The sequence below is a fragment of the Schistosoma haematobium genome, chromosome 3, assembly GCF_000699445.3.
Source record: "Schistosoma haematobium chromosome 3, whole genome shotgun sequence".
Classification (NCBI taxonomy): Eukaryota; Metazoa; Platyhelminthes; class Trematoda; order Strigeidida; family Schistosomatidae; genus Schistosoma; species Schistosoma haematobium.
Genome location: NC_067198.1, coordinates 36,340,420 through 36,358,307, shown reverse-complemented (window position 1 = coordinate 36,358,307; position 17,888 = coordinate 36,340,420). Strand labels below are relative to the sequence as shown.

Below are 17,888 nucleotides of genomic sequence, written 5' to 3'. Positions count from 1 at the left end.
TGAGAGTGAGATCAGTGAATTTCATTGAGGTCACAATCAATAGCTGTCTAAATTATGTCAGTTTATGACCTCAACAAAATGGGAATTCTCGACGCTCTACCCTTGTCGTTGATTTTACGTTTTCCAACCTAAAAGAATGTTATGATTTCAATATGAATACCTGAGCCATAAGATCTCCAATTACAGCATAAAATAACACATTCATTTCAACCTCTGAAACAAGCTGTTTTGATGGGAAGTGTCCGAGATCTGATATTGATACACGTGATACATGCTGACCACCCACCTAAGTACTTGATCAGGGACATAAAAGTGAACGAGATAGTGTATCGGGTTATCGAATGATATGTACTCACATACATATAGATATATATATCCCTTAGAAAATCAATCCACTTGTTAGCCAATGATAAGCACATGTCTTTCAGGTCATTACAGATTGTCATAAAGTTACCTTCTCAATTGGCTACTTCTGATTGGCTCATCATATCACGAGTCTTAGAAATAAATTATACTATCCGTAGAATTTATAATTTGAGTGTTACAACAGATATTCACAATCTTACTGTATTAATTACACCTTTTTAAAAATTTGTACACTGAGTACTTTTTGGTGTCAATAGGCTATTTCTACGATCTTGAGATTACACGAACTAGTCTGAGGTGTTTTATTTTATATATATATATATATATATATATATATATATATAATTTTATTTTCTCGAACAAAATTATATTTCTACATAATGACGAAAATCTACGTTTGTAGAATGAAATCAAATATTCTCAATAGCTTCTTAAATGATATCAGTTTTAGAAGGAAATTGTTTTAAAGCAAGAAGTGATCTTTGTAAACATTAAATTAAGATCAAGAAATTTACTTAATAGTATAGTAGGCCTATTGGTAATAATCAGATGCTTAGTTTTTCCTGTTCAATCAAATGATTTAAAAATGTGTGTCGTCAGACTTCAATATTATAAATTTGATTTACAACTGACAATATACGCAGAAATGTCAGCCACCTAATTCACATTTATCTACATATTCATTCTACAAATATATAACAAATATAACAGAATCTTATGTGATTAGGGATTGCTCCGTAGAAAAAAATATATATACAATATACAGAAATATAAAGTAATGTAATTCAATAGGTATATTTTAGGCTTTAACTAACACTTCATTCTCTGATAACTGTTTAGATGTAGTGCTGATATTGTCTTGTATAGATGACTGTATATTAATTGTACTAGTATTAATATTCCAGTCCGTCGAAATTCTAACAAACTGTTGATATTCAATATGGAATAGTAGAACCAGTGACAGAATAAATCCAACTATCTGAAACAGAAATAACTTCATATAAATAAAAGGAAATAACACAGCATTTAGTAAAAATGTCTTATGAGGACCGATGTGTGATAGGTAAGAGCGAGATATGATTGAACAGCGAGTGAAGAAAAATAGATATCCAATTTGTCAAATGTTATGACATTAATTAATATCATGAATCCACCCCTATAATTGATTCTTACTCTAATATCACTAAGGACTCCATGTGAAATACTTGGATTTGTGCTAAACAAGCTATTGTCTGATCTATAATCTGATAGTCGATTGTTGATCATGAATCTTTCCTCTAGGTATAACATGGTGCTGTCTATGCATAGTGTACCAAACCGTTGTATTGTACCATTGTCGTATTATTTACCGAAAACTCGAAAAGTACCGGATTTCGCTGGTATAACAAAAACAACTTACAGATAGCACCAGAGCAGTTGTGCCTGAAGCAGCTAACATGATAGAATATTGTTGATACTCTTGTCTGACTACCGTTACACATCCCTAGAAAAGCAAAACATTCAAGAAAAAACTGGACATTGTTGATGATTTTTACCTTTTCATATAGATATGTATTACTTCTAGTGGTATATAATGGATTATCAATACGAGGTGCAATATCGTCTCTTGTTGTAAGTGACTTATAACCAATACATAATTCTCTGTCTAGGAAAACACCACTTTGCGACTGAATTTCTGAGAAAGAATTGAATTGAAGATTGTGACTTTTTAAAACACAACAACTTTCTGGAACGTATTGGGCCGTCGATTTTAGACCTATGCCAAAATATTAAAAAAGGCATTTAAAAGTTTCGAATAGACTAAAATGAAATCTTATTTTCGAGCAATTGGAAGACAGTTTTGTCCCGGCTGGTCACAAGTAAAACATTTTTAAGAGAAAATAGTAAGGTTTAAATAAAAAGGATTCGCTATCTAAACAAATGGTTTTACGAAAGTCAAATAATTTATTGAGACTTCTGAGATTGCAAGTGAGCTGTTAAGACAATAAAGTTATCATTAAGATGCATGAACCAATAGAATTCAGTCACAAGTAATAACTTGGAAAAATACCTTATTTACCACTCAGTGACCGATTAGTGTACATAACCCAACCCTATTTACAGTTATTTTCAACCTGAATAGCTCAGTGGTGATGCCTATGGTCCTTACAATAGACAACTTGCGTTTAATTTCTGCACCTTGCTCGTAGTTCTTATAATAAACTTTATATTTAACCATTTACATCCAGGCATCCGTAAAGCAAAAATATTAACCTAAAAGTTGGTGAATATTTGGCATAGACCAAGCAATAAACCGTCAAGATCCGCCATATTAATGAATCCACGATACTCTCAGTATCTGTGAGAAAAAAACCGAAATCACAAACTGCAAACATTTTACCGCTAGACCTCATATTTTCTTCTATTTGTTATCCCAAGTACCTATATGATACAAGCTATTTAGTAATAATAATCAAGATCATGCTATTTTGTTTTCAATGGGTGTTTGCTATCTGCCCAAACTATTACCCCAGTAGCCCAAAAATGTCTTCAAAAAGTAAATGCAAAAGGTTTAAGAGATCTGGAACTTCTACTTTGTTAATTTCATGTAGTATCACCGCTTCCTCTGAATTTATTTACCATTGGCATCTAAAAAGAATGCTTAACAACCAGTGATAAGAGTCATCGTATGAATTTGTATAAAACAATTTCCAGTTAGTGTAACTACATTTTGACGTTGGCTTGTAGTTTCTGAAATGGTTTATTTGTGCTTATATCTATATTTTATGATGTTTCAAATACTTTTACTTGCTTCCTCCTTTAGAAGTACGATTGGCGGTGTTGTGTTCCGATAAGAATAATGAATGGTAATTTTTGGGATCCAATTATGGACCAATATTGTGAGTATATTTTTATCGTATAGTTGTTATGCAACTAAACTGTTCATATTCATACCCCTCTTATTATGAGCTTTATGTTGACCTATGAACTACTATTGTACGATTTACCATTCATGAATTATTCCCTATCTGTTAATCGCTACCTCCCTCATTCACAGCCACTTCTGGCTAATTATTGTACAAATGTTATTCTCTATTTTATTGGTACGTTGTGGTCGGGTTGATTGGTTTATAAAAAGGGTATGCTTGAAATACAATGATTCATATCTCAGAGGTTGAGACTTGCGTTCTGGACTCAACTGGCTGGGCTAGACAGCGAAGCAGGGCCAATCGGGATTCTAGGTCGTCCGTACTTGTTTTGCGTGTCATTGATCCGATCGATAAATACGCTGCGCGTCTAATCTGCAGTCACAAGTTACAACAGGCGGGATTGTTCTGTACTTAACTAGATGAAAAATAGTGCACTAGGCAATCAGAAAATTTAAGATAAAACTTGTTAACATTTTTAGCCACATGTTCACACTCGCACATCCGCAATAAAGCGTTTGAGTCTTTATAACAATAATTGCTTGTGTACAAATACTTTTTCCGGGATTGAGCAAATATACTACAAATGTATTAAAGACACAACACATATTACTAATAGTATATTGAAAAATGAATGACGATCAACCAAGTCAATAGCTTGATAAGTTTTGTAAGTTTGGGAATGCTTGTCGATGTAGAAATTGGGGGACGTAACTATACTCCTCTTGATATAAAAACATTTGGCCGTCCCAACTGTTGTTCTCGTTTACCACGGTACTAGGACACAAGCGGTTTATCCTAGTAGCTGAATAGACTTTAATAACTTCAATAACTATTGGGCTTTTTTTATTTTCATAATAACTTTATTCCTTTCACAGAAAATTGTGACCTTCCGTGAATCTACTTCTCGTATTTATGTCCTTGTAATCCCAAACGTAGTCACCTTGTGTGTAAATCAGTCACTCATTAGTTTATCTAAAGGAGTTCTGTTGGAAACACTAGGCATTATCTATTCTGAGCGTATATGAGTGGATCGCTTACTTTATTCATCACATATCTATTGCTTACTTTAGTGTGGTATAAATAATGGATTAATATCAAGATTATTTGGCACGCTTGCCTTCGCTTAGTTTTCGCGATTCTCATTTTAATGTCGGTCTGCACAAACGATTATATGAAATAAACCAAATCAACGTCGTCCGTGTTTGGCTTCTTAGTACCCACTTTTCATGAATAGAATTGGTCTAGATGCAGCATACAGAATTAAATGAGGATATATTCATTTGTTCGTCCAAAATGACGCGCGCTAATTAAAAGGACAGTGGTATTTTTCCTCGCTGAGTAAATTCTATTGTTTTGATTGTTTGTTACGCATCAATACTACTGTTTTCACTTTAATTGAATTTATTTCAGTTAAAATATTCGATTAGAGTATCGTTTCTGTTTCTAAATTAGTTTTTCGTCGATACTTTTGAGTACCTTGTTTTCTGTTCTATTTGTTAGTACTTTTGGTTCTAACAATCTACAGTCTTCCACTTTTTTTGGTCACAGATCATTTTTGTCTCTGAGTATTATTGCATCTAGTTCTCTTTTTCTAAAAAAACACCTCTGTCTGATGACTGGACAGTATAAAAAAGTAATTGTCAACGTCCGGGCTGTCGTTATCCCGTTGAAAGCGACATGCAGTGCGATGAGTGGAAAGGCCGGTACCAGGAAGTTTGCATGAATTTAACGCCTGCGGCTTTCAAACGGTTCAGTAAAATTGGTTGCGTATGGCTTTGTCAACAGTGCTGTCCGGTTCCAAACAGCTTGCTAACCGAGGCCATCTGATTGGTAAATGCTGCAAAAAAGTGTTTTGGCGGGCGTGGCCGGGATAAATCAAACAGTACTAGCTCTGTCGACACGCAAATTGGTGTGAAGCAAAGTCAGGTGAGTTCGAAAACAGGTGACTCACATTGACCAAAGGAGGAAAAACAGTCTTCAAAGAGGTCTGTCTTAACCAAAAACTCAAGAAAAGAAGTTTCTTCTGTCCCACGTCTTCTAAGTGGTATCCAGCAGGAAGCGCATAGAAGCCGCAATCGCAAGGCTCGATCGGTTTCTAGCGGGAAACATAACCTGACCTCCCAAATCGTCGACAACCCTCCGGAATCCTACAGTATGTTTGACGCAACTGTGGTTGCCTCTCATAGCAACGTTGACGAATGGTTACAGGTTGTAAGGAAGAAACAACATAACGATATAAAAGGGAATCCTGCCCCCACAAAATTAGTCGAGAAATCGAATGCTAACCACAGTGACAGATCAGTTATTTTTCATAGAATCAAGGAGAATGAAAGCTTTGAACCAAAAACTCGTTTTGAGCATGACATGGTGCTGATGAAACAGCTACTTAATCAACTCATGCCTCAAAACATCCCCGGAGTCACCTTGTTAAAGATGTACGGACTAGGTAGTCTAGCGAACTTGAAGCGAAATCAATCCAAACTACTTAAAGTAGTATTCAAATCTTCGAATGAACGCGACTTAATTTTACAGGATGGACATAAATTAAAGGGTTTAGGAGTTTTTATCCGTAAGGAATTACCGTTGGTAGACCGCGTAAAAAGATGGGAAGCCAAAAAAGAACTACAGCTTAGGTTAGACGCTGGCGAAAAGGACCTGAAAATTGTAAATTTTCGGGTTGTAAGGCTTCGACAGAGAGTGATACCGAAGCCACTCTGGGTGAAGCACGAAGCCACTTAAACAGGCTTCGGATCTGTTACACCAATCCTCGAAGCTTACTCAATAAGGGATCGGAACTAGGTGTACAGATTGACTCTACAAAGCCAGACATGATCGCAGTCACAGAAACCTGGCTGACACAGGCTATAGATAATATGGAACTTGATTTCGAGGGTTTTACGTTAGTAAGAGCCGATAGAATACAAAAGCGTAAAGGAGGGGGAGTAGCTCTATTCATTAAGAATGCTATCCCACTCACCATTATCGACAGTGTATCCCAGGAGAGTGGGACGTGTGAATTAGTTACCTGCCACTTGAAATGCAAGGGACAAGAGCTTCTGATTGGTTTGGTCTATCGCAGTCCAAGCTATGAGGTAAATGAGATCCTGCTAAGTAGTCTCAATACAAAGTGGTCGATGTCTAATCCTAGGGGACTTTAATGCACTTATGGTAGACTGGGAAAACCTGCGAACTGAATTATCAGAAAATTCCTTCGAGAAGGAACTAGTTGATGCGGTTATCACATGTGCCCTTGTGCAACATGTGAAAGAAGCGACTAGGTACGACCAAGACGCTGAATCATCCTTACTAGATCTTCTATGGACTCACTATGAGGATGACGTTGCGAACATCTATTACATGCCAACCCTAGGTAAAAGTGATCACGCAGTTTTAACTTTCGACTTCCATATAACTGTCAATCACGAGTACGCGTTAGCTCAATCCAGACCTAACTTCTGGAAAGCAAACATACCAGATATCATGCACTGAGCATCTTTAGTAGACTGGACAATAGACCCAGAGTCCTCAATTGAAACGGCTTGGGACGCATTTCGAAATTTATGCTTAAAAGTTACCGCACTCCACATCCTTTGGACTATACCAAGGGGGCCGAGAAACTCTCCACCGTGGTTCAGCGGGGAGTTCCGCATCCTTCTCCGTAAGACAAGAAAAATGTGGGATAGATTTAGGTTACTAGGGACTGATGAGACAAAATCTCAGCATCAAAAAGCTCGGAATACCTGTGCCTTGACCCTCCGTAAGTCTAGAAAGTTGTACGAAGAAAAAATTGTTAAGGAATCCATAGAATGTCCTAAACGCTTGTATTCCTATATAAACCAAAGGACAAAAAGAAGAAGAAACATTCCTGCACTATGGGGAGACAGTACTGCAGCATCATTGGTGGAGGACGACTTTGATAAGGATCAAGTGTTCTCAAACTACTTTAGCAATGTATACACTATAGAAGCACCCTTCCCGTCAGCGTATACGAATTCCCCCACAAATACACTGGATAGAGTGATCATTAAACAACTCTATGTCTTTGGTCTGCTAAATAAGCTTGACATAGGTAAATCCACGGGGCCCGATGATTTGCATCCTAGGCTACTGAAGGAATTATCTAACTTCGTTGCAAGCCCTTTAAGTATATGCTTTAATCTATCCGCAACCCAGGGTCGTTTACCAAAATACTGGAAGAACGCCATAGTAAGTTTTGTCTTCAAAACAGTTACGAAGCATAGACCTGAGAATTACCGACCCGTTGGCTTAACTATTGTGGTTATTAAAATTTTAGAAAAGATTATTCTTGTCTCACTAACTTATTAGTCACTCGTGAAAGCTGGTGAGCTCTTAAGGACCAAAAGTCACCTGTAGACGTAGCCTTCATTGATTTCAGCAAAGCTTTTGACAAAGTTTCTCACAACCGGCTGTTATAAAAGCTAAGAAATGTCGGAATTGGAGGCAATCTATTTATGTGGATAAAAGACTTCCTAGTTGGGTGCCAACAAAGAGTACGGGTGAACTCAAAGTTATCTAGCTGGGGCACTATGCTTAATGGAGTGCCCCAGGGTACATTTTTTTGGGCCAGTGCTATTCCTCTTGTATCTAAATGATCTTTCTCGTCTCCTATCATCATCGGTCTTGCTATATTTTGACGATGTCAAGATATAGAGAACGATACGATGTAAGGGTGATAGCTTAGAACTCCAAAATGACCTGAAGAAATTATCTGAATGGTCTCAAACCTGGCAGTTGCCGATAAATGCTTCCAAGTGTGTTGTGATGTATATATACATTGTTCGCACGTCCTAAACTTGAGTACTCCATACAAGCGGCTAGCCCGTGCTCTAAAAAAGACAGTAAGCTTTTGGAAAAGGTTCAGAGAACAGCAACTAAGCTGATTCCCGGAATAGCGAAGCTCCCGTATGATACTCGACTGGCCAAACTAAACCTATTCCCGTTGTCATATCGTAGAACTAGAGGCGACTTGATTACAGTTTTCAAATTGCTTAGTGATATATTTGCACTTGATACGCCCTCATTTTTCTTGTCTTCCAAAACAGAGAATTTACGAGGACACTCCAACAACGTTCACAAGCCCAGAACAGATTACTTGTCAGCTGACTATCGACTTTCCCATCGAATCATCAACGAGTGGAATTCATTACCTCAGCAAGTGGATGGGGCTCCATCCGTCGACTCTTCCAAAAGAAAGTTGGATCAACTGAGAGACCACCATTGCCAGGACTAACACAGGCCATCAAGCCTCCTGTCCTTTCCAAACTGAAACAGATCACTAGCCACTAAAATTCTCAAGACCAAATATTTATTCTCTTTAGAAATAAATTACAGCTGAACAAAAACTTTATATTGGGACCTACCTAGCTCTTGTGTAATGTAAAACCACGTGCTTGACCCTCTATAAATAAACCATGAATAATTACTTGATTTTTCACCATGCGTACCGCAACACTTAAACTACATTTGTACAGGAAAAAAAGTGGACTTTAATTTGCATACTTTGAATTGAATCTCATTTAATGCAGCAGTCAAATCCTTATTTCGACGAATTGACATATTTATGCCATAATATTTCGTTATCGCTGATGTAAATTTACCTGGTAATTCTATGTCCAACTAGAAAAGTGTACATAATTATCAATAAGATACCACCTCCAGTAATAGCAAAAATCCACAAACGCTTACTGACAGAAACGCCCAAATAAGGATAAAGTTGCTAATTATGTGCTTTCTGAGTAAGTTTTGAAGCAAAACTTACAATTAGTAACAAAGTAGGACTATCAACGTTGAAAATGCAGTATCCAAAAACAGCCACTCCAGCCCCAAATATAGATGAAATAAGCAATACAAGCTTTCCGGAAGAAAAGTAATAGGACTTCATGATAATTTCGAAGTCAGAAAACCGAGATGTCCAAATTAGTAGCCAACATGATAGACCCACAAGAATTCCCATTAATAACTAGTGAATTATTATTATTTAACAGGAATTACCAAGAAAATAATCTGATGAGTAAGTAAGGAATTTTTTAGCCAAACACTTATAGAAGTCTGTACTGGGCGATATGTTTTAAAGACCATGTGTTCGGATTTACGAATTGAGACTCATCATATCCATAGAAGCCAGCTTCGGTTGAGTTAGATAAACAAATTCAATATTTCAGATTCAGATTCAGATTTGTGTAGTAAGGACAGAAGGCCTACGGCCTATGTTATTCCTTTTCTAGTATGCTTCTGTGAGTGTCCAGTCTTCTCTTGAAAGAGTCAATTGAAGGTGCGGACACCACTGCTTCAGGCAGCAGGTTCCAAGTATTGATGACTCGGTGTGAAAACCTGTATGCCACGGGTATTTTGTTCGTTCTTGGCTTTTCTACTCGCCTGCTATGTCCTCTGAGGTGTCCCGATCTAGTGGAAAGAAAGAGAGAATAAGTTAGGTCCGAAATCATTTCTCAGTATTCTGTACATCAATATTAGATCTCCCCTTAGTCTGCGATAGGATAGAGTAAAGAGGTTCAGTTTTTCAAGCCGCTCTTTATATGATAAACCCCGGAGTTCCGGAATAGCACGCGTAGCTGCCCTCTGTACTTTTTCTAGTATGTCTGAGTCACCTTTTAAACAGGGGCTTGCAGACTGAACACAGTTCTCTAACTTAGTTCTCACTAAGGATGTGTATAATGTGGTGAACATGGTAGTATCAAACTTAGTGAATGTCCTTTTTAAAGCCCAGAGGGTTCGAAACCCCTTAACTGCGACCTCCTGGCAATGGGCCGTCGTCTTAAGACCATTGCTCACTGTCACCCCTAGGTCCTTATGAGACCGGACTACGGGTAATGACAAATCCCCTATGTTGTACTTATTAACCTTTGAATCCCCCAAGTGCATGTAGACACACTTTTCCGCGTTCATAGGCATCAGCCACTCTTTATACCAGTTTATCATATTATTTAAGTCTGCCTGAAGAGTAAATGCGTCTTCGTCTCCAGTTATTACCCGCCAAATTTTTACATCGTCAGCGTATAATAACGTTGGAGACTGTACTATACTTGTAAGATCATTAACGTACATTATAAAAAGTAAAGGACCTAGGACGGAACCTTGGGGTACTCCACTAAGTACTGGTCTCCAGATGGAGCACCTGGAATTTATTCTTACTTTTTGCCTACGACCTACTAGGAAATCCCTAATTCATTTTAAAAGAGGTCCAGCAATACCAAGGTTTGCCAACTTCAATAGCAGTCTATTAGTTGGCACCTTGTCAAAAGCCTTACTGAAGTCTATGTAAACAACATCCACTGAGTTTCCGTTGTCTAGCGCATTAATCCAGAACTCCCTAGCTATAAGGAGGTTCGTTGTACAGGATAGACCCTTTCTAAAACCATGTTGTGCCATGTTCAGCAAGTTATTGGTTTCCATAAATGCCGTTATGGTCCGTTTGATTATTCTTTCCAGTATTTTAATTACAACACTGGTGAGGCTTACGGGTCTGTAATTCGATGGAACTTGTCGTGGACCTGTTTTATGTATGGGAGTGACGATTGGGTCCTTCCAGTCCATAGGTAACACACCTTGGTCAAGTGACATTTTGAATATCACAATCAGTGGGGCTGCGATATATTGGGCAATATGTCTCAAGATTTTAGGGTGTAGTTCATCTGGTCCTGTTGACTTCTCCATGTTTAGGGTGCTAAGAGCCTTAAGCACATCGTTTTGGTCGAAGTCCACGGTGAGCAGCTGGTTTGTTGACTCTGTAATTGGGTCTGGTTCTTCCAATGTTCTGATGCTAACTTACATATTTGTGTGAAGACTTACTATAAATCATCTTATTGATTGGAACTTTGTGGTGTTTGAACGAACGAATGATACGTTTGTACTTGTTGAATCCTTAACTTCGAATTCTAAATACAGTACATTTGTTTGTGGTTATCTAGTAATTCTCGATCCGATTACGTTATTTCTGGGATTCTTAGTTCATACTTTAATTCAAGTACTTCTAATTATCACAGTGGCGTCGCGATTGAACCTGTGATGGAATTGTTGGATATACATTCAGATTTTGATGCTTTTGAGGATTACTTTGAAAGGTTCGAAATTTGGGCTATGACCAAGGAAGACGATGAGGATGTTACTATTGTAGCAAATTTCCTCATATTTATCGGAAAAGAAGCACATAGCTTATTAAAAACTCTGGCTTTACTCTGGAAAAGCCCATTTTGCTTTCTTATACAAGTCTCAAGGATCTAGTGCTCGACTATGTTAAGGATACAAATTCCGAATGTGGTAAAGGAGGAAGACTTACTAAAATGATTCATGAGGATATAATAAACTCCATTCCATTACGTCATCCCAATACAGTGCACACTGAAGGTTATGCAGATAATTCATTGAGGAGTTGAGATGCAGTTCATGAAAATGAGCACAAGTTTGGTCAATGTTTGTCCTGTGGCAAGTTCCACTCTTTTAATTCATGTAAATTTCGTAATTCTAAGTGCTTTAAATGTAGTGATGTTGGAAATATTCAGTCAGTTTGTAATACTACTGTACATCTTGCTGCAACTAATATTAAGTCTTGTAATTCTGATTATATTAAGTTGAGTACTTGTAATGATCATTCACCTTCATCAACGATTTCAGAAGACAGTGTAGAGTCACTTAGCAGTTCCGAGTTAAATGGAACTCAGAATCCTCGTGAGACAACAATTTCTAATCAATCAATTTGTCAGATTTCTCATGTTATTTTACCAAATATGGTTTTTCCTAATGATTCACATATTTATGATGAAATTTCTTACAAATCTGAAGAAAATATGTTAAGTGAACATAATTATGATCGAAAACCTGATGTAGTTTTGATGGATGTTGATTTTTCTAACGATCCTATGCTCTGCAATGACATTCTTAATAAATTTGAGGGAACTATTTCAAAAGAATCAAATCTTGATGTTCTATCAAACATTATTTGTCCTCATAATGCATTTGTTCCTTGTGGGGAACTTGTTCAATTCGAATCACAAGTACTAAATAACCTCGATTTTGATTACAATTCGGATGACTTCATATCAGCTGCTGTTTATCCTTATCACGAAGTCACTTCTAATGTTCACTCTAGTCAATGTGAGAAATATGTTTTAAATGAAGCCACATCATTCATAACTTGGGGATATAAAGATCCAACACTATTTCGTGGGGAGGATAGTCTGAAAGTCTACTGTTCAAATTCAAAGGGAGCAGCGGCTTCAGTACACAACCGACATACTGATTACTGAACCCTAGGAAGCAGGTGAGTCTGTTCCGATTTCAGCTGTTAATTCTAGTGCTAATGAGCAGTGTCTTTATCCAATACACTGTCGGACAGACACAGGATGAGCTTGAGCGGAAGATGTACAATGAATTACAGACACTTAGAATCCAGTTTAAGCTGTGGCGGCTGTGGTGTTTGAATGAACGAATGATACGTTTGTACTTGTTGAATCCTTAACTTCGAATTCTAAATACAGTACATTTGTTTGTGGTTATCTAGTAATTCTCGATCCGATTACGTTATTTCTGGGATTCTTAGTTCATACTTTAATTCAAGTACTTCTAATTATCACAGTGGCGTCGCGATTGAACCTGTGATGGAATTGTTGGATATACATTCAGATTTTGATGCTTTTGAGGATTACTTTGAAAGGTTCGAAATTTGGGCTATGACCAAGGAAGACGATGAGGATGTTACTATTGTAGCAAATTTCCTCATATTTATCGGAAAAGAAGCACATAGCTTATTAAAAACTCTGGCTTTACTCTGGAAAAGCCCATTTTGCTTTCTTATACAAGTCTCAAGGATCTAGTGCTCGACTATGTTAAGGATACAAATTCCGAATGTGGTAAAGGAGGAAGACTTACTAAAATGATTCATGAGGATATAATAAACTCCATTCCATTACGTCATCCCAATACAGTGCACACTGAAGGTTATGCAGATAATTCATTGAGGAGTTGAGATGCAGTTCATGAAAATGAGCACAAGTTTGGTCAATGTTTGTCCTGTGGCAAGTTCCACTCTTTTAATTCATGTAAATTTCGTAATTCTAAGTGCTTTAAATGTAGTGATGTTGGAAATATTCAGTCAGTTTGTAATACTACTGTACATCTTGCTGCAACTAATATTAAGTCTTGTAATTCTGATTATATTAAGTTGAGTACTTGTAATGATCATTCACCTTCATCAACGATTTCAGAAGACAGTGTAGAGTCACTTAGCAGTTCCGAGTTAAATGGAACTCAGAATCCTCGTGAGACAACAATTTCTAATCAATCAATTTGTCAGATTTCTCATGTTATTTTACCAAATATGGTTTTTCCTAATGATTCACATATTTATGATGAAATTTCTTACAAATCTGAAGAAAATATGTTAAGTGAACATAATTATGATCGAAAACCTGATGTAGTTTTGATGGATGTTGATTTTTCTAACGATCCTATGCTCTGCAATGACATTCTTAATAAATTTGAGGGAACTATTTCAAAAGAATCAAATCTTGATGTTCTATCAAACATTATTTGTCCTCATAATGCATTTGTTCCTTGTGGGGAACTTGTTCAATTCGAATCACAAGTACTAAATAACCTCGATTTTGATTACAATTCGGATGACTTCATATCAGCTGCTGTTTATCCTTATCACGAAGTCACTTCTAATGTTCACTCTAGTCAATGTGAGAAATATGTTTTAAATGAAGCCACATCATTCATAACTTGGGGATATAAAGATCCAACACTATTTCGTGGGGAGGATAGTCTGAAAGTCTACTGTTCAAATTCAAAGGGAGCAGCGGCTTCAGTACACAACCGACATACTGATTACTGAACCCTAGGAAGCAGGTGAGTCTGTTCCGATTTCAGCTGTTAATTCTAGTGCTAATGAGCAGTGTCTTTATCCAATACACTGTCGGACAGACACAGGATGAGCTTGAGCGGAAGATGTACAATGAATTACAGACACTTAGAATCCAGTTTAAGCTGTGGCGGCTGTGGTGTTTGAATGAACGAATGATACGTTTGTACTTGTTGAATCCTTAACTTCGAATTCTAAATACAGTACATTTGTTTGTGGTTATCTAGTAATTCTCGATCCGATTACGTTATTTCTGGGATTCTTAGTTCATACTTTAATTCAAGTACTTCTAATTATCACAGTGGCGTCGCGATTGAACCTGTGATGGAATTGTTGGATATACATTCAGATTTTGATGCTTTTGAGGATTACTTTGAAAGGTTCGAAATTTGGGCTATGACCAAGGAAGACGATGAGGATGTTACTATTGTAGCAAATTTCCTCATATTTATCGGAAAAGAAGCACATAGCTTATTAAAAACTCTGGCTTTACTCTGGAAAAGCCCATTTTGCTTTCTTATACAAGTCTCAAGGATCTAGTGCTCGACTATGTTAAGGATACAAATTCCGAATGTGGTAAAGGAGGAAGACTTACTAAAATGATTCATGAGGATATAATAAACTCCATTCCATTACGTCATCCCAATACAGTGCACACTGAAGGTTATGCAGATAATTCATTGAGGAGTTGAGATGCAGTTCATGAAAATGAGCACAAGTTTGGTCAATGTTTGTCCTGTGGCAAGTTCCACTCTTTTAATTCATGTAAATTTCGTAATTCTAAGTGCTTTAAATGTAGTGATGTTGGAAATATTCAGTCAGTTTGTAATACTACTGTACATCTTGCTGCAACTAATATTAAGTCTTGTAATTCTGATTATATTAAGTTGAGTACTTGTAATGATCATTCACCTTCATCAACGATTTCAGAAGACAGTGTAGAGTCACTTAGCAGTTCCGAGTTAAATGGAACTCAGAATCCTCGTGAGACAACAATTTCTAATCAATCAATTTGTCAGATTTCTCATGTTATTTTACCAAATATGGTTTTTCCTAATGATTCACATATTTATGATGAAATTTCTTACAAATCTGAAGAAAATATGTTAAGTGAACATAATTATGATCGAAAACCTGATGTAGTTTTGATGGATGTTGATTTTTCTAACGATCCTATGCTCTGCAATGACATTCTTAATAAATTTGAGGGAACTATTTCAAAAGAATCAAATCTTGATGTTCTATCAAACATTATTTGTCCTCATAATGCATTTGTTCCTTGTGGGGAACTTGTTCAATTCGAATCACAAGTACTAAATAACCTCGATTTTGATTACAATTCGGATGACTTCATATCAGCTGCTGTTTATCCTTATCACGAAGTCACTTCTAATGTTCACTCTAGTCAATGTGAGAAATATGTTTTAAATGAAGCCACATCATTCATAACTTGGGGATATAAAGATCCAACACTATTTCGTGGGGAGGATAGTCTGAAAGTCTACTGTTCAAATTCAAAGAGAGCAGCGGCTTCAGTACACAACCGACATACTGATTACTGAACCCTAGGAAGCAGGTGAGTCTGTTCCGATTTCAGCTGTTAATTCTAGTGCTAATGAGCAGTGTCTTTATCCAATACACTGTCGGACAGACACAGGATGAGCTTGAGCGGAAGATGTACAATGAATTACAGACACTTAGAATCCAGTTTAAGCTGTGGCGGCTGTGGTGTTTGAATGAACGAATGATACGTTTGTACTTGTTGAATCCTTAACTTCGAATTCTAAATACAGTACATTTGTTTGTGGTTATCTAGTAATTCTCGATCCGATTACGTTATTTCTGGGATTCTTAGTTCATACTTTAATTCAAGTACTTCTAATTATCACAGTGGCGTCGCGATTGAACCTGTGATGGAATTGTTGGATATACATTCAGATTTTGATGCTTTTGAGGATTACTTTGAAAGGTTCGAAATTTGGGCTATGACCAAGGAAGACGATGAGGATGTTACTATTGTAGCAAATTTCCTCATATTTATCGGAAAAGAAGCACATAGCTTATTAAAAACTCTGGCTTTACTCTGGAAAAGCCCATTTTGCTTTCTTATACAAGTCTCAAGGATCTAGTGCTCGACTATGTTAAGGATACAAATTCCGAATGTGGTAAAGGAGGAAGACTTACTAAAATGATTCATGAGGATATAATAAACTCCATTCCATTACGTCATCCCAATACAGTGCACACTGAAGGTTATGCAGATAATTCATTGAGGAGTTGAGATGCAGTTCATGAAAATGAGCACAAGTTTGGTCAATGTTTGTCCTGTGGCAAGTTCCACTCTTTTAATTCATGTAAATTTCGTAATTCTAAGTGCTTTAAATGTAGTGATGTTGGAAATATTCAGTCAGTTTGTAATACTACTGTACATCTTGCTGCAACTAATATTAAGTCTTGTAATTCTGATTATATTAAGTTGAGTACTTGTAATGATCATTCACCTTCATCAACGATTTCAGAAGACAGTGTAGAGTCACTTAGCAGTTCCGAGTTAAATGGAACTCAGAATCCTCGTGAGACAACAATTTCTAATCAATCAATTTGTCAGATTTCTCATGTTATTTTACCAAATATGGTTTTCCTAATGATTCACATATTTATGATGAAATTTCTTACAAATCTGAAGAAAATATGTTAAGTGAACATAATTATGATCGAAAACCTGATGTAGTTTTGATGGATGTTGATTTTTCTAACGATCCTATGCTCTGCAATGACATTCTTAATAAATTTGAGGGAACTATTTCAAAAGAATCAAATCTTGATGTTCTATCAAACATTATTTGTCCTCATAATGCATTTGTTCCTTGTGGGGAACTTGTTCAATTCGAATCACAAGTACTAAATAACCTCGATTTTGATTACAATTCGGATGACTTCATATCAGCTGCTGTTTATCCTTATCACGAAGTCACTTCTAATGTTCACTCTAGTCAATGTGAGAAATATGTTTTAAATGAAGCCACATCATTCATAACTTGGGGATATAAAGATCCAACACTATTTCGTGGGGAGGATAGTCTGAAAGTCTACTGTTCAAATTCAAAGGGAGCAGCGGCTTCAGTACACAACCGACATACTGATTACTGAACCCTAGGAAGCAGGTGAGTCTGTTCCGATTTCAGCTGTTAATTCTAGTGCTAATGAGCAGTGTCTTTATCCAATACACTGTCGGACAGACACAGGATGAGCTTGAGCGGAAGATGTACAATGAATTACAGACACTTAGAATCCAGTTTAAGCTGTGGCGGCTGTGGTGTTTGAATGAACGAATGATACGTTTGTACTTGTTGAATCCTTAACTTCGAATTCTAAATACAGTACATTTGTTTGTGGTTATCTAGTAATTCTCGATCCGATTACGTTATTTCTGGGATTCTTAGTTCATACTTTAATTCAAGTACTTCTAATTATCACAGTGGCGTCGCGATTGAACCTGTGATGGAATTGTTGGATATACATTCAGATTTTGATGCTTTTGAGGATTACTTTGAAAGGTTCGAAATTTGGGCTATGACCAAGGAAGACGATGAGGATGTTACTATTGTAGCAAATTTCCTCATATTTATCGGAAAAGAAGCACATAGCTTATTAAAAACTCTGGCTTTACTCTGGAAAAGCCCATTTTGCTTTCTTATACAAGTCTCAAGGATCTA

At 36.8% G+C, this 17,888-nt stretch overlaps 1 protein-coding gene across 2 annotated transcripts; it reads right to left on the bottom strand.

The window, feature by feature from the left end:
* Window positions 1-1,142: 1,142 nt before the first annotated feature.
* On the bottom strand, window positions 1,143-9,428 carry MS3_00010656 (uncharacterized protein). Of its 2 annotated transcripts, XM_051219047.1 has the most exons (7): window positions 9,288-9,428; window positions 8,982-9,255; window positions 8,796-8,912; window positions 8,657-8,753; window positions 1,902-2,122; window positions 1,766-1,849; window positions 1,143-1,345 (listed from the first exon to the last, which is right to left on the bottom strand). In XM_051219047.1, exons 3-7 carry the CDS (start codon window positions 8,850-8,852, stop codon window positions 1,166-1,168), a joined length of 639 nt encoding a protein of 212 aa, XP_051069764.1. In that variant the 5' UTR covers window positions 8,853-8,912; window positions 8,982-9,255; window positions 9,288-9,428; the 3' UTR covers window positions 1,143-1,165. The 2 variants fall into 2 exon arrangements, with proteins under 2 accessions (XP_051069764.1, XP_051069765.1); XM_051219048.1 differs by having other exon boundaries at window positions 8,796-9,255.
* Window positions 9,429-17,888: the final 8,460 nt, after the last annotated feature.

What these genes read in the sequence shown, in the direction of transcription:
- MS3_00010656 (XM_051219048.1), bottom strand. Translation starts at nt 8,852, where the DNA reads ATGTCAATTCGTCGAAATAAGGATTTGACTGCTGCATTAAATGAGATT. An exon ending in TTACATTACACAAGAGCTAG is followed by an intron (nt 2,123 to 8,656) that starts GTAGGTCCCAAT and finishes ATTTTGGCATAG; the next exon opens with GTCTAAAATCGACGGCCCAA. An exon ending in CAACTGCTCTGGTGCTATCT is followed by an intron (nt 1,346 to 1,765) that starts GTAAGTTGTTTT and finishes TTTCTGTTTCAG; the next exon opens with ATAGTTGGATTTATTCTGTC.